This window comes from Artibeus jamaicensis, unplaced genomic scaffold (assembly GCF_021234435.1).
Source record: "Artibeus jamaicensis isolate MK-2021 breed Jamaican fruit bat unplaced genomic scaffold, CSHL_Jam_final contig_1526, whole genome shotgun sequence".
Taxonomy (NCBI): Eukaryota; Metazoa; Chordata; class Mammalia; order Chiroptera; family Phyllostomidae; genus Artibeus; species Artibeus jamaicensis.
The window spans coordinates 2,300,092-2,316,829 of record NW_026521297.1 but is presented as its reverse complement, the minus strand read 5'-3'; the positions used below and the strand labels follow the sequence as shown (position 1 = coordinate 2,316,829).

Here is a 16,738-nt window from a genome sequence, read left to right as displayed (position 1 = left end):
CTTGTGTTGGGGAAACAAGAGGGTCGAAGACAGGCCCGGGCCTTGCTCTCCTGGGCCCACGTGGTTCAGTGGGCGAGGCAGGCCCTGGCTTCAGATGGCGGCCCAGAGTGTGGAGAACTGGGGTGGGGGAGCCCCGAGGGGGCACCTGACCCAGCAGTGGGGGGACGGGCAGGGAAACCATGCTAGAGGAAGGAAGGTCGCCTCTCCTGATGTAACAATCGCCTTCCTGTATCCCCGATGCCTAAGGGAGCGCTGCCCAGTCTGACGCCCAGATGGACCTGTAACCTGAGCCTTCCCGCTGTGTCCGATGGGCCAAGCCCAGTCTTACCAGTGACCCCCAGTGTGATCAGAGGCCTGGGGAATCTATGCTAGCGTGACCAGCTTACCCCCCATTCCGACCAGCATCCAGGGCTTAATTTCTCCCTGGTAACCAGTGACCTCTCCTGACCTCCGCCCCCCCCCCCTCCACCGCCATCCAGCAGTTTGGAGAGTTTGCCCCAGTCTGACCTGGTCTGTGAGGAGCCTGGGCACTGATCTGTGATCCTCAGTGTGACCTGTGACCCTTCCCCCCAATCCAGGCACGTGCTCCGCCAGCCCCCCCTTCTTCAGGTGCCCTGGCCCTCTCCCGGCTCCCACTCACCTGCTGCCTGCCTGCCTCTCTTCCCCTCCCCCCAGGTAGGGAGGGAGCGAAGGAAAGAGGGAGGGAGGGAGGGGGGAGGGGGTGGCATTCCTGGGATTCCCTGGATGGGGGAAGAGAGAGAGAGGGCCCCACAGGGGAGAACCAAAGAGAGGGCACCCCACCCCACCCCCTGCCCTACCGCCAACCCCCTGACCCCGACCCCGACTCCCCCCGGAAAACTTGAGTTTGGAGACCATTAAATATGAGATTAAACTGAAGGGTTCCAGGCCAGTGGTCAGACAGGAAAGCAGCCCGGAGCCCTGGCCACAGGAGAGGGCCCCCCCAGGGCATACTGGGAGAAGCTGTTCTGGGCCACTGGTCAGGCTGGGCGCTGCTGGGCGCGCTGAAGGAGGCCGGTGCAGCCACTGGTTGTGTCGGGTCAAATACACCAGGCCTCGGGTCAAGAGGGGGAGAGGAATTGCGGTTTCCTGGTAAGGTCCGAGATAAGGACGCACTGACTGGACTGGTCCGTCAAGCCATTTCGCCGCGGGTGCTGGTCAGCAGGAGCGACGGCCTGGGGCTCGGGGCAGAGACTGCGCGGCTCTGGGCAGAACTGGGAGGTCCTCCGCGGGCAGTGGGAGGTCCTGGCCCGGCGCCCAGGTTTGGGGTGACCAGGGGGGCTGAGAGGGCGGGGCGGGCGGGGCGGGCGGGGCGGTGCTTGGGGCGGGGCCTCCTCCCAGCCCCGCGGCGACCTCCTCGCTGCAGCTGGGGCTCAGTCGCTGCTGCCACCGCCGTGGACATGGAACCACCGGACGCCAGGGCAGGGACGCACAGGGCCCCGCAGCTGCTGGCTCTGGTGCTCCTGCTGGGGGCGTACCCAGGTATGCTTGGGCTGAGAGCAGGGCTGGGGGGTGCGGCTTCCTGCAGCTTTAAGGGGAAAGAGATTTTTACCCACCCCAGGAATCCCATCCTGGCGACCCTATGACGGAAGGACATGGGGGTATGGGCGGGGGGGGGGTGTCGCTCATAATGAGAGACTTGGGGACAGCCAAGCAGAGGAGCTGGGGACGCCACAGCAGTGGGTTGGAGACCACCTGAGAAGTCAGAACCCCCTCTCCATTCGGGTCCCAGGAGCGTGGGCCCTCAGCTCCAGGATCTGGGTCCGTGGCCCCCTGCCCCCTCCCCCCTCAGACCCAGAGGTCCAGGCCTGCAGTGGCTGGAGTGGTTTCCCCCAGGACCCAGGAGACCAAAGGCCCAGGGCTTTGCTCTTGAAAGGTTCTCAAGTTTTGAGAGGGTCAGAAACCTTACAACTAGAACCAGCGAGTCATGCATTTGAGGGTTTGGGAGCCCGAACTCTAGAGAACCCGCCTCCCTCAGGGAGGGGCTGCAGTACCAGCCTTGGACAGTGACGGTGGACAGTGGAACAGAGTGCTTCTGAGTGACAGTGCCCCCTTCCTGGGGCCCCAGACGAATCCACACACACCTGGGTGGTGGAGGGAGGGGGGGGAGGAGGCCCCGAGGCCTGGCAGCAGAAGGGTGGAGAGACAGGAGGCATCGCCTGTGCCCGCTGCTCTCTGCTGCCCGGACGGAAGCAGCCCTGGGCAGCAGCCTGGCCCCAAACCCTTTCCCCTGGGCTGGGCCTGAGCCAGAGGTGGGTGCCTGCGAGTCCAGGCCCTTGGCACCAGCACGGCAAATAGTGGGTCTTCCAGGGGCGGGGCCGGGCCAGGCTGGGCGGGGAGGGGAAGGGAGGTTCTAAGAAATGAGAACTGATGCCAGGATGCCAGCCCAGAGGGTGAGAGAGCACGGTTTCCCAATGGGGACGGCTCTGTGTGCCAGGATTGGGGACAGGAATCCAGGCCCAGCACCCTGCTCCCCTGGGACCCGGAGTCTAGGCTCCCAGCCCTTCCTCCCTCAGACCCCGGATCCCTGGCCTAGGCCAGTCATGTTCTGAGGTGACACGCCTCACCTCCCTTCCCCACCTCACCCGCTTCCCTGCTCTATGAGAGAGGCAGGGGGAGCAAGGGGCAGGTAGGGGGCTCTGGCGCCAGGCAGGGCATGTCTCAGCCAGCCTGCCCCTCCCACATTCCTGAAACCTGCCCAGCCCTGTCCCCCCTCACTACCCCCACACACCTATCCCGCCTCGGCTCCGGGCCCAGCCGAAGCCCACACCTCACCTCAGCCTCCCACTCGTGAGGGAGAGGCGGGTGCTGAGGGAGGTGGAGACAGGGAATGGCGGGCTCGGGGAGAGAGGCAGGCAGAGACGGTGGGAGCCCCGGGCCGAGATGGGGCCATCTACCCACCATCGATGAGTGTCGGGCCCTGCGTAGGGTGATGGGGGCGAAAGGATGGGCCAGCCCTGGCCTTGGCCTTGAAGGGCGTTGGGTCTAGTGGGGAAGACAGGGACAGGTGCACTGTTACCCCAGGGGGATTGAATGGGGCCACTGGGGCCCTGTGTGGCCCAGGGGAGGAGCCCTTCGCTCTGCAAGTAAAGAGAGAGATGGGGAGAGATGCTATGGAGTGTGAGCTCAGAGACACAAAGATGAGGGATGGAGGGAGACAGAAGCTGCTGAGTCTGAGGGAGGAGGGCTGGGGGCCTGCACTGCCTTGTCCTCGGGGAAGGGGGCGCTCTCCCAAGGGCTCTCCCCACTGGGGGCTTGCACTGCCTTGTCCTCGGGGAAGGGGGCGCTCTCCCAAGGGCTCTCCCCACTGGGGCCTGCACTGCCTTGTCCTCGGGGAAGGGGGCGCTCTCCCAAGGGCTCTCCCCACTGACGACAGTGGGTAAGAGCTCAGTTGCTCTCCTGCAGGTGTCCAGGCTGAGATGCAGGTGTCTGTGCCCTCCTTGGTGGAGGTGATGAGGGGGGCGTCTGTCACCCTGAACTGTACCCCGTTGGGGGTCCATACAGAGTATGTGCTGAAATGGTTCCTGGTGAGTGCTTCGGGCTGGGGACCGGGGGTAGGGGAGGGGGGTCTGAAAGTCAGGGCGCAGTGGGGCTGCAGACATTCACTCCTTCATCCGCATCCAAAAGACCCTGAGAGCTCCGCCTGGCTGCCTTTCCATTTCACATGGGGCGATAGAGGCCCGGCAGAGGGGGCTTCTCCTGATGCCCGGGGCGGCGCAGCTGGGACTGGTCCCCCTTCAAAGGGCTGGCTCTTGAGAGAGAAACTTCCGAAACAGACACCGAGAAAGCAAGAATCGGGGGTGGGCGATAAAGAGAGAGAAAGAGGAGAAAATAAGAGGCAGAGGGACAGGGCGGAAGAGGAATAAAGAGGGACGGAGATGGGAACGTGGAGAAAGAGGGAGACAGAGACGGGGGACCTGTAACAACAAGGAGGGCACAGGGGCGGGACCGGAGAGAGAGGTGACAGAGGGGAGAGAGACAGAGCAGCAGAAAGAAAGGGAGGGGGAAAGAGGGAGCCACCCAGTGGGGTGACGGGCCGCCCTGAGCTCAGGGCCTCGCTGCCCGCAGACGGACCGCGCCAAGGGGCGCCGCCTCGTGGCCGAGGCCCGAGTGCAGGGCTCTGAGGTCCAGGCCAGTGTGAAGGACTCCCTGGGCCGCAGTCCCCCATACCGGCTGGACCCCCCGGGGCGCCTGGTGCTGGACGAAGCCCAGGTGAGTGACGAGCTGGACTACGTGTGCGTGGTGACGGCAGGGGCGGCGGGCACCGCGGAGGCCACCTCGAGGCTCCAGGTGTTCGGTGAGTGTCTGCGGGCACCCCCGGGGGAGAGTGGGGGGCAGGGGTGAGTCTGGGAAGGGGCTCCTGACAGTAGCGTCTCTCCCACAGCAAAACCAGAGGCCACCGACGTCTCCCCCAACAAAGGGACACTCTCCGTGACAGATGACTTTGCCCAGGAGGTACCTCGGACTGACCTTGATTCCAGGGTCCTGGGGGAAGCGAGGGCTGGGGGTCTCAGAGTCTTGGGTCATAAGGTTGGAGGGGGGCACGGGTGCCAGACTTCCACAGCCTGGGGGAGGAGAGGGCTGGGGACCCCGGGATCCTGGACCTGTGTGGAGAGAGCTGCGGAGGGAGCAAGGGACCCCGTGTTCAGAGTCCTGGCCAAGAGCTGAGGGCCGCGCTCATCCTGCCTCAGATCGCCACCTGCCACAGCCGCAACGGGAACCCCCTCCCTCGGATCACGTGGTACCGGAACGGGGAGCCCCTGCAGGTGCCCATGGAGATGAACGCAGGTGAGCGGCGCAGGGGGCGGTGTGGGTGGGGTGGCGTGGTGGTGGGTGACCAGTGACCGCCCCGCCACTCCCTGCCAGATGGCTACATAACCAGCCGCACCATCCGGGAGGCCTCGGGTCTGCAGTCGCTCACCAGCACCCTGTACCTGCGGCCCCAAAAGGCCGATCGGGACGCCGAGTTCCACTGCTCGGCGCACTTCAACCTGCCGCGGGGCCAGCACGGCCGCCTGGACAGCCAGGCCTTCCGCCTCACCCTGCACTGTGAGTCCTCGCCGGCCCACCTCCCCGACCTTGGACTCCACACCTCATGGAGACCCACCCCTCCAAGCCAGCCTTCGCCCCACACTGCGGCCCTCTGTTCCCCTGCCCCACGCTGAAATGTGTGCTGGCTACAAGGTGTAGCATAAGCGTCCCCTGACTTTGGGCGTCCCCCCCATAGTGCTCTGTGCCCCATGGGGCACGACTAAACTTTGCCCTGCACCCTCCTGTTCCTGATTGGGTCCCCAGACCTCACACTGACTTCTTCCCCTTGCCCTTTCCTCTTAGATCCCACAGAGCATGTGCAGTTCTGGGTGGACAGCCCGGCCACCACGGAGGGCTGGGTCCGAGAGGGGGACTCTGTGCAGCTGGTTTGCCGTGGGGACGGCAATTCCAGCCCGGAGTACATCTTCTTCCGCCTGCAGGTGACTCACTCCCTCGCTCCTTTGGCAATCCCCAGCCTCGACTTCTGTGACCTACTGACCTGCACCAAGTTCTAACCTTTTACCTCGTGGCCCTGGCTTAGCAAGGAGCCTGGTCGGTTGTGGCCCAGGAGCTAACAGGACGTCTGACCCCTGGTTTGAGACTTGGCATGACTTGGGAGACCCCCGGCCCAGCAAGACTTCTGCCCCCATCCTAGAGTGGCTCCCACCTAATAGGACACTGACCAGGAGACCCTGACCGTCGGGGTGCATGGCTCTGACCTGGGCGTCCCCTGACTTCTCATGACCCCGCTGGACCAGGGTGGCCCCTGAGCCGGGCTCCTCATCCTTGGTCACCCAGGACAAGGAGGAGAAAACGCTGAAAACAGACTTTTCGGGGAACTGGACCCTGGAGAAGGTGCAGCGGAACCAGACCGGGACCTACGGCTGCAGGGCAGAAGACTTCGATGCCGAGGACGATGCCGAGCTCTCCCAGACCCTGGAGCTGCGCGTGGCCTGTGAGAGCCCCCCCGGGGGGGGGCGGGGGGGGCCCTGGCACCTGCTGCCTCCCTTTGGTCCAGATGCCTGCTACCTCCTGGGGACCCTGCCCTAGCCCCCTCCAGACTCCCACACCGGGCAGCCGGAGAGCCCTTTCCAAAGCACAAACCTGACATTCTCCTGCTCCAGAACCTGCCTTGGCTCCCCAGTGCCCTCTGGAGAAAGCCCCGATGCCTTCCCACGGCCTTCAAGGCCCACCTGTCTGGCTTCACCTGTGGCTGACCCTTCTCCCCATCAAGGCACTTTCCTCGTCACTCCCAAGCTTCTCTCCTTCCCCAGATACCTCCCGTCCTACCATCCATTTCTGACCGTCTCACGTTCCCGTCTTCCGAGAAGCCTTCTCAGCCCACTTGCCCCTCCTCCCACCCCAGTCCCCCTACAAAAGCTCTGTCTCCTCAGCACTCTCTCACGTCCGACTTTCTGGGGCTAGACCCGCTGCCAGATGCTGGGGACACATCTGTGCACAAGCTAGCCCTGTCCCCACCTCCGCAGAGCTCCCGGCCCGGGAGGGCAGACAGGTGGCCAAGGCCGAACGAGACCCTTTGGGGCGCCCATCCTGCATCTGCAGGGACTGATGAAGAATCATAGGACAAGGAATAAGTTGGGGGTTGTTTCCAGCCTGCGTCCTCAGGAAAAAGATTCTGACTCAGACGTCTGCAGGCAGGAAGTTTACGGGGAACCTTGGCATCCCGGTCTGCCGGGGGGTGGGGAAGGGAAGGAAGCAGGATCGGGCAGGAGGAGAAGCTGGGCTGTGGTCTAAAGGAGGCCTCGGTGGGCCGGCCCCACGGGGCTCTTGGAAACTGGGGTGCTCCCCTTGGGGCGGAGGGGCCTGCCTGGCTTTAGTACGGCCACCCCTCGTCGTTAGCTCTTGGGCCGCCTGAGGAAGGGGGCGTGACCTCCAGCGAGGGGCTCTTCACCGCTGAGGCAGTTGCCTGCTGGAAGGGGCTGACAGCTGAGGGCTGACAGCTGATGTCCTTCTCAACAGCTGAAGGGGAAATCTGAGTGTCCACCACGGGGCGTGGGGTGGGGGTAGAGCAGCTTCTCTGAGGAGGGGGCATTTGAGTAAGACTCCGTGAAGGGGGTGCAGAGGAGAGCCCTTCGGGTGGGGGGAACAGTGAGGGCAGAGGCCCCGAGGCAGGACCCGACGTGGTGTCCTGGGGGAAAACGAGAGGAGCACGGGGCAGCTGGAGCTCGGGGGCAAGGGAGGAGGGTGGGAAGTGAGGGCAGGGGTCGGTCCGACTGGGTGGGATGTTTAGGCTTTGTCAAGGACGTTGGCCTCTGTGCCCTGGGTACTGGGGAGCCAGTGCAGGATTTTAAGCAGAAGGAAAGGCTGACAGTGTGGTTTGTTGGTTTTTTTTAAAATATTTTCTTTATTTATTTTTAGAGAGAGGGGAAGGGAAGGAGAAAGAGTGGGAGAGAAACATCAATGTGTCGTTGCCTCTCGTGCGCCCCCTACTGGGGACCTGGCCTGCAACCCAGGCATGTGCCCTGACCGGGAACCAAACCAGCGACCCCTTGCTTCACAGGCCCATGCTCAATCCACTGAGCTACACCAGCCAGGGTTTTTCTTTTTTTTTAATTTAAAGATTTTCTTTCTTTGCTTTTAGAGAGAGAGGAAGGGAGGGAGAAAGAGAGGGCGAGAAACCTCCATGTGTGAGAGACACGTTGACTGGTTGCCTCTCACACACCCCCAACCGGGCACCTGGCCCATGACCCAGATGTGTGTCCCGACCGGAATCTAACTGGTGACCTTCCGGTTCACAGGCCAGCGGTCAATCCTCTGAGCCACACCGGTCAGCTGACCAGTGTGTTTTGAAAGGATCCCTCTAGCTGCTCACTGTAGAGTGGACGGGAGAGGACCACAGTCCTGCCCCGCAGGAAGGCCAGTGAGGAAGGTGACAGCTGTGGCCAAGGCCATTGGACTGGGTGTTCCGAGGTGGACAGAAGTAGAAAGACCCCTTCTGAGGGCAGAGCAGAGAAAAAGACTTGATGAATGAAAGGGCAGTCGGCAAGGGGTAAGGCAAGTTGTTAAGTTTACGCAAAGGGCTAGGGCGGTCGGTCAGAGAAGGGGCACCTCGCTCCTCCAAGGCTGTCCATCAACCTTGGGCCCAAACGTCAGCTCTGGAGGACAGTGGTCCAGGTAGGCACAGACTCTGAGACCTGGGCTGGACATTGGGCCCGGAAGGCAGGGCGGAGGGTCCCGGAGACCAGGCGGACGAGGAGGCGCGCCGGGCACCCTCCGCTGACTACTGTGTGTCCGCCTCCGCGCCCTCGGTGGCCCTGAGCGCCCCTCAGCAACTGGGTGAGGGTCCGGGCAAGTGGCAGTCTGTCTCCCCCGCAGACCTGGACCCCATCGAGTTCAGCGACCAGGAGGAGCTTTCCTCCACCCTGGGCAGCACCGTGTCCACCAGCTGCTCCGTGCAAGGCCTGCCGGCCCCTGCTCTACGCTGGACCAAGGTGAGAAGGAAAGGGGCCCCCAGCCCCGGGCCCCCCGCCCTCCCCTCACCCCTCCCCTCTCTCACGGCCCACCTGGCCTCTCCCCCCCACCCCCGACCCCACAGGACTCGGTGCCCCTGGGGGACGGTCCCACGCTGTCTCTCAGTTCCCTCACCTTCGACTCTGCCGGCACCTACGTCTGCGAGGCCCACACGCCCACCGTCCCCCTCCTCAGTCGCTCCCGGATCCTCACGCTGCTGGTGGAAGGTTAGAAGGTTCGGGGGCAGGGACAGGCTGGGATGGGGGCAGCGGGGGGTGCAGCAGGGGGTCAGGACCACGGGACGCGGCCCTGGCTGGCCCCTCAGCCTCCTGCTCCGTTCCTCTCTCCCTTTTCTCTTTCTTGCTCTCTGCTCTCCCCGCTGTGTCTCCCCCTCACCCCCTCCCTCACCGCCACCCACAGGGCCACCGGAGATCAAGGAGGAGGGGATTCAGCCCCAGGCGGAGGGCAGCTGGCACGAAGGAGACGAAGTGAAGCTGGTCTGCCTCGCCCGCAGCTACCCGGAGCCCAAACTCACCTGGAGCGAACTGGGCGGCAGCGTAAGGGCCCCTCCCTGCCTCCCTGAGCCCTCCAGGTCCCCCGGGGACCCTGCTTCTTCGGGGCTCCAAGCCTTGTGTCCTCTCTCCTACTTCCTGAGGGACCCGGCCATCACCCCGGGCCCGACCCAAGCCTGACCCAAGCCTCCGCAGCCCACAGAGCCGGCCCCCAAAAGGCAGGGCTGGGTGAGCAGCTCCCTGACCGTGAAGCTGACCAACGCCATGAGCCAGAATGGCGTCTCCTGTGAGGCCTCCAACCCACACGGGAACACACGGCATGTCTTCCACTTCGGCCCTTGTGAGTAACCCGGTGGCAGTGGGCGGTGCCGGAGCCGAGGGGCAGCCAGGAGCTGCTGGCCGAGCGCCTCCTCATCTCTTGTCCCCGCAGTGGCCCCCCAGACCTCCCAGGCTGGAGTGGCCGTCATGGCTGTGGCCGTCAGCGTGGGCCTCCTGCTCCTCGTGGTCGCCGCCTTCTACTGCATGAGGCGCAAGGGCCGCTCCGCCTGCTGCCGACGGGAGGAGAAGCGGGCTCCGTGAGTGGCCTGCAGGCTCGGGATTGACCTCTGTCACCCGTCCCCATCCCTGGATCTCACGCTGACCTCAGCCCCAAACCCGGCCCGTGACCGACCTCAACAGCCTCCCATTTGCAGCCCCACACCGGCCGCAGTGCGGTCCCATCTCCAACCTCAGACCTAGTCCGTGGCCACGCCCTGTCCCGGCTGCGTCCTCCCCATCTACGTGCTACAGCCCGTCCAGCCCACACCCGTCCCCAGATGCCCCGATCCCGAGTTAACCCGGTCCCTAATCTCCCCAACCCCATCTCACGCCCACCTCCATCCCAGTTCTCAGGTAACCATGGCCAGACCCAGCCTATCTGTACACACCCCCCACTCTCCTCTCCAGCCCCCATCTCATCCTCATCCGACCACCAACCCCATCTCCAGGCCCATCTGAGCTGCTGTCCACCCGACCACGTCCCCATCCTGGTCCCCAACCTCAACCCACACAGACCCCTGACTCCCTCGCCTCTGAATCCCAACTTCTTCTGCACTCCCGACCTCTCCCCCAGCTGCATCCCAGCTCCAACCCATCATCAGCACCAGACCCAGCTTCCCCATCCCCAAGGCCCCTCCAGTTCCTAACCCACCCCTTCCCGGTCCTAACCCTGAACCCATCCCGTCTAGCCCCATCTCTAACCCCAACCCAATGGCCAGCCTCCCACGGCCAGGCCACAGCCACTCCACCTGGCCCCGGAGCTGACCCCAGCTGGGACAGTGTCTCCGGCTCTAGCAGGACCTTTGACCCCAGCCCCAGTGCATCCCTGACCCCAGTGTCATCCCCAGCCCCTCTGCCATCGCCAACCCGTTCCTGCCCACGCCCCCGAGTCCGTCTCTACCCAGCACGACCCCATCCCTGGTTCCTTCCCAGCGGGGACCACTTCCAACATGTTGCGTCTCCTCCCCAGGCCCCCTGGGGACCCAGAGCTGAGCCACTCAGGGTCCCAGCAGCCAGAGCAGACGGGCCTGCTCATGGGAGGTGCCTCTGGAAAAGCCAGGCATGGCAGTGGGGGCTTCGGAGACGAGGTGGGTGAAAGTCTGGGCACCCCGGTGAGAGGGGCCCTGCGGGGGGGGGGGCGGCGCGGCCTCCAGGGGCTCAGGCTGACCTTTGCAACTTCTCCCCAGTGCTAAACCTGAGGACCTCCAAGAGGGAGTCATTGGACCCAACCTGGAGTTGCAGGCATCGGAGAACCAGCCCCGCTCACGCCCTGCCCACCCCCGCCTTCCCGGCCTTCCCTCTCCCGCCCACCCTTCCTTCCTCTGCAAGCTGGGCAGGGACCTACAGACACTGCGGGGAAGGAGGGAGGGTGCGCTGCTGGGCGGGAGGGGACCTTCCTCCTGGGAGAATGACTCTCCCAGGCCCCAGAATAGCTCCTGGACCCAAGCCCAGGGCCCGGCCTGGGACAAGGCTGCGAGGGTCGGCTGGCCGAGGCTATTTTTACCTCCCGCCTCCATCGCTGGTCCCCCCACCTGACGTCCTGCTGCAGAGTCTGACACTGGATTCCCGCCCCCGCTCTGCCCCCTCATCACGGACACTGGAGTCTGGAATAAATGCTGTCTGTCACGTCGACACCATCCTGTGGCCGGAGCCGCCTCTTGGGGATGAGAGGGGAAGGGGCGCAGGTGATGCCCTGCTCCCTTGTGCTCCCACGGTGCCCTTGCGAGAGCTGGGAGATGTCTGCCATCAGGGGAGAAGACATGAGAGAGAGAGAGAGAGAGAGAGAGAGCAGAGAGTGACTCAGCCGCCAAGGATGAGAGAGGGAGATGCTCAGAGTCCACAGGGCACTGAGAATGGCCCCTGAAAGACCAGCGTCTGCCTGGCGGCTGGGCTGCTGTCCCCTTAAATAAAAGTTCCCAAAGTCTCTTGCCAGAGCCCCAGAGGGAATTGAAGCTGCGAGAGGAAAAATTCTCTGAGCTGTAGAATGGATGGAATTAGGGACGGAGCTGCCTTCTCTGGGCATGGCATCATTCCCGCAGCCGAGGGAGGAGGGGTGGCTTGGAGGGACCCAGATGGAGGGGCCTGGGGCAGAGGGAAGAGAGATAGGAAGACCTGGGGGTGGAGCGGGCATGGGCGGGGTGCGCTGGGCAGGGGCAGCTCAGAGGTGAGAGCTCCAGAGTCACACAGACAGAGATGGAAAGATTTCGGGACAGGAAGAGACAAAGAGAAGCAGGGAGAGCGTGGGGGCAGAGAGATCATTAGATAATTGCCGTCAAAAACGCGGAGAGCTGCCCAGAAGCTGAGGTGGAGGTGGGCGTGTGTGACCCTGAGCCCATCGAATGGAGGTAAATCACACTTGGGTCCCGGGAGGGCCGCCCTGAGGAGTGGGCGTGGCCGTCCCTGCGCAGGGGACGCACGGGGAGGCCTCAGCGCTCAGAGGCCTCTCACCTCCGCCGGTGACTCCATGCGCCTCGCTGTCCTCAGTTTGATCGGCCACAACACGGGCTCTTGTTGGGATCTTGTGGCCTTGGGAAACTGACCAGAGGCTACGGGGACCTCTTCGTAGGCCATTGAGCAGCCCGACGGGAAGTCCCGGAGCCGAAGAGCTCACCGGCCTGACTCAGGTGCTCAAACCCCATGGTTTGTTGAATCCGGTTCACACAAACGCGAGAAGCAAAAAGCGATGGGCCAGGTTAACACACTTAGCTCGGGCACAAAGGATCGAAGGCTGAGTTCTGGGGGGGGGTGTGGTTCTGTGTCCAGTCTCTCTCACACCGTGAGCCAGAGGGTTCTGCACCTGGAAAGTGCCAGGGTCACGCAGGGGACAAATGCACCTGGCTTTGACCTGCGTGCCTGGGGCACAGGACTCATGAAACAAAGCCGGAGTCACCAGCAGGGAAGCACCCTAAGGATGCACAGAACGGGCTGACTGGGTCCTTTCATCCTTCCTGTCTATGTTTAGCTCACATCCTTAATAGGTCTAACCGGCCTAATGAGTTGCTTCTTCACATTCGTTCCTTTCATCTGTTCACTTATGCGGGTGGCTGTATTGTTTTCTCCGTGGCAAGACTGAATATTCTTTTTCAAACAGTGCAACCGACACACAGTGGGTCCCAGTGCGACTGGGAGAATTTGATGAGACAACAGTGGAAAGTGTTGAGTGCCACGCCCGGCACAGAGTATGTGTTCAGTACACGTTTATTATTGGTAGTGTCATCATCCAAAGGAAATGGGGGCACAGAGAGAACACCTTGATCCAGGGAAGGTGGAGACAGACCCCACTCTGAGAGCAGACATTGGTGAGAGGGGATTCGGGGAGCCGGAGGGGTAGCGAACAGATGTCTGGAGGAAGGGGAGATGGGGGACTCTGGGGAGGAAGGGGTTCTCCGCCCAGCAGCTGGTCCCCAAGTTAATGAGAGGAGGGTCCTGGCCCGCCTCCCAGAGGGCACACATTTGCATAGGATGCTAGGAAATTTGCATATAAATGGCTTCCCGAGCCCTCCTCATTCCACCGACTCCTCCTACCTGGACTGAGGGTCTGGGGGGATGGGAGAGGAGAAGGGGTAAAACTGCAGGATCTGGGGCTCCAGGAAGTAAAGGCAAATTTAGAGTAGACTCCTCTACTCGTTCATCCCCTTCTGTGGATTCCTATTGCTCTTAGGAGTATGAGTCACCCTTCACCGGACATGCAGGGCCTTCTGAGATGTTGCTCCTCACACCACTCACTGTCCCCCTCTCGCATGTGTCCCCATCCTGCGCCTTTGTGACTTTAATATTCCCCTCCCCTGGAATGGGTGTCCTTCCCCATTTCCCACCCCCTGTAACAAAGCTGTCCTTCACAGCTGCATGTCTTGAAGGATTCTGAAAAGAGTTCATTCCCCTTTCCTTGCCCTTGGAACTTTACGAGACTCTGTGCCTCTTCTGAACTTGTATAGATTTTATTAGTAAGGATATGGTTGATTGCAAATGGAAAAAAACAGAAAATTTTGTGAAAATAAGTGAAAAGGGAAAGTTATGCCCTCATATAACCAAGAATATCAAAGGCTGATGACCTTCAGGCATAGCTGGATCCAGGGGCTCAAATAGTCTTCATCAGACAGCTGTCCTTGCCTTTTCACAAAGATGGCATCCAAAGCAAAGAAGGAAGCTGCTGCCCCTCCCAAAGCTGAAGCCAAAAGAAAAGCTTTGAAGTAAAGATAGCAGTGCTAAAAGGTATCCACAGCCATACACACACACAAAAAAGTTCCACACGTCACCCAGCTTCTCGAGGCCTGAGACACTGCAGACCCAAAGGCAGCCTAAATATCCTCAGAGGAGGCCCCCCAGGAGGAACAACCTTGACCATGATGCCACCATCATGTTCCCCGGACTCCCAAGTCAGCCATGACAAAGACAGAAGACAACAATACGGCAAGGCCAACAAGCACCAGATCAAACAGGCTGCGAAGTTCTGTGACATTGACATGGCCAAGGTCAATGCCCTGATCAGGCCTGTGGGGGAGAAGAAGGTGCCTGTTCGACTGGCTCCCGACGAGGATGCTGTGGGTGCTGCCAGCAGAACCAGGATCATCTAAACCGAGTCCAGCTGGCTAATCCTAAATATAAAAATTTTATACTATAAAAAAATTAAAAGAAACAAAGTTGTCCTTTTCCATTTCTGAGCTCTGCTGTTCCCCTGGTGCAGACAGTCTTTTGTCTTCAGTGCCCTCCCTATACTAGATTTCTACCCTGCTAACTTAGCAACCCCCCACTAAAAGAAGGTGCTCCTTTCCTACTAGTTCTGGCTAAAGTCTCAGGATTAATTCTCATTGGACAGGAATAGGACCCACCTGCTCATCCCTGAACCAATCCTTGTGGCCAGGGGATCACATGCTCTGATTGGCCAGGGCTGGGTCAGGCTCACTCTGAACCATAAGAGCTGAGTATAGGGGATTCCCCATAAAAAAAAAAAAATCAACACTCGAGGCAGGGCAGTGGGGGGAGATGAAACTGAGAAAGAGATTGCTGGGCAGGTAAAATACAGTCCACCCTTAGTGTGGGGGTTATGGGTGCTGACCTCCCATGCAGTAGACAACCTTTATACATCTACAACTTGGCCCCAACTCCACAGCCCTGTCGGGATGCCTTTGGCCCGGTGCCCCTACCTCCTCCTGGTTATGCCTCTTCAGTGAAGTAGCCTCTCTGAGGCTTGGGGATACTGGAAGTCGGCTCCCCAGGCACGGAACCCACCCAGTCACTTATCAACAAGCAGAGTGGTGCTCAGCCTTATGTGTGTCACAGGGCACAGGGGTGAAACTGCAGCCTAGCCTCTTGGGGCTTGCCTCCTGGGCTTACCTGTGCCCACCAAGAACAGCCAGCGGAGCTGAGCCTGGGGAAGAGAGGGTCCGAGGGGGCCTTGTGGAGGAAACCTCCTGGAGGCTGGTTATTTTGCTCAAGGAAGAAAAGTGAGTGGCCAGAATTTTGCAAAGCCAGTGAGTAGCAAAGCTGGCACTAAAACCCCGAGATCCTGGCCCTCTAGTTTGATCCCCGATTGGGAAGAGGACGAAAAGATCTAGAGCACATTTATTAAGTGCCTACTTGTCTGGCTGATCTCACACCAGGTGGCAACTAGTCTGAGATACACATTTTAGGGAAGTCTCATCTGGCACTTCCTTAGCGTACTTTTCAGTGAAATGAGGTTGTGAGAATGTCCCCTTCACGGGGTTCTTGAAAAAAAAAAATTAACTAAGAGACATCGGTCAGTTCTGGATCCGTCCGTTTGCAACTCTGTGATTTTGGGCCAAGTCACTTCATCTCTCTGGGCCTCAACTTTCTTATCACAAAGGGAGCTGTGTGCACACTTGAATTGGAGTACACTTAAATCAGTGGCTGGCACAGAGTAAGTGCTAAATACATTTATTAATAGTATTGTTACCAAGACGTGAATGCCAGTCAGTAAGTGTCTACTACTTGAGACCTTGCCCTACTGGGAAGAAAGTTCAGGTGTAGGGGCGGGTGAGGGAGGGCGGGCAAGCCTAAACATACACATAGCCAGGAAACTCCCAGCCAATCAGCGCGGCGCCTCCGTGCCGAGAGGGGCTGGAAAGCAGGGATTACAAGCACTCAGTGGCATCCTCTCCCCCAGCCTCCTGCTTCCCGCCCTCACTTTGGCACGCTGGGCGGCCTCATCAGCTCCCCCGGGCAGCCCAAGGAATGTGAAGAGGTAGGTGGGGGTGGGAAGAAGGGGGAGCCGCCAGGGAGAGACAAAGGGGCCGAGTCACAGCGAGAGACACAAAGACCCGAGAAGGCTGGGAAGATAGAGAAGTGGGACAAGGACACGGGGAGGAGCAGGTGGTGTCTGGAGGCCGGACCCTAGCCCAGGCCAGCAGAGAAAGCGGAGAGCAGGGGCTGGTCTGTGCTGCCCCCTGGCGGGCGGGCGCAGTAAAGAGGAAGCGCGGACAGGGGGACGGATGCGTGAAGGGAGGATCAGAAAACGGGCAGGGGCACACACACCGAGAGAGACACGGATGGAAACAAGAGACACAGAAACACACATACACAGAGTCAAAGAGATGGAAAAAGACACGGGAAACAAGTGAAACATAAACAGTGATAAAAAGACAGTACAGAAACACAAAGGGACACCTAGACGTTAGGAATAAAAGACTCAGAGACAGAGAAATACAGAGACGAAGAAGACCCAAAGATAGTGAGAGACACAAAGACGGAGGCACTACGACACAAACAGAAACTGAGAAAGAAGCGATGCAGCGACTCCCAGCGTCCGATGAGAAAGAGAAAAGGACTTGCTGAGAAGCCCGGAAACACGACAGTCACACTTCGAGGGGCCAGAATAAAGGTCCAGAGACGGGGGTAGGGTAGTGTTTTGGAGCGAGGGCGGGGCTTCAGAAGGGGCGAGCCTATGAGAAGCCGCAGGCCTCACGCAGGTGTGACAAGAGGGCCTGGACTAAGACTGAAAAGGGCGGGGTTAAGAACTTCGGGCGGGGCCGAGACCAGGCGTCCAGCATTCCCGGAAAAAAACGGAACGGACAAACCAGTGAGAGGATGGGCGGAGGTGTAGCCTCACTTGGGGCGGGGGCGGGGAGACTGCCTGGAGCCAGAAGGGGGCGTGGCAGGACCTCAGAGGTGAAGCGAGTAGACACGGAATGGGGAGCGGGGCTCTCCGTAGA

General features: G+C 60.9%; 1 protein-coding gene and 1 pseudogene across 1 annotated transcript; both read left to right on the top strand.

The window, feature by feature from the left end:
* Window positions 1-1,371: 1,371 nt before the first annotated feature.
* BCAM (basal cell adhesion molecule (Lutheran blood group)) lies at window positions 1,372-11,206 on the top strand. The gene is made up of 15 exons (XM_037125980.2): window positions 1,372-1,500; window positions 3,424-3,545; window positions 4,087-4,315; window positions 4,403-4,473; window positions 4,710-4,806; window positions 4,885-5,067; window positions 5,353-5,489; window positions 5,848-6,004; window positions 8,386-8,501; window positions 8,606-8,747; window positions 8,941-9,077; window positions 9,228-9,372; window positions 9,463-9,607; window positions 10,540-10,657; window positions 10,757-11,206. Exons 1-15 carry the CDS (start codon window positions 1,419-1,421, stop codon window positions 10,760-10,762), a joined length of 1,887 nt encoding a protein of 628 aa, XP_036981875.2. The 5' UTR covers window positions 1,372-1,418; the 3' UTR covers window positions 10,763-11,206.
* A 492-nt stretch (window positions 11,207-11,698) lies between these two features.
* On the top strand, window positions 11,699-14,150 carry LOC128627915 (60S ribosomal protein L23a-like; annotated as a pseudogene).
* Window positions 14,151-16,738: the final 2,588 nt, after the last annotated feature.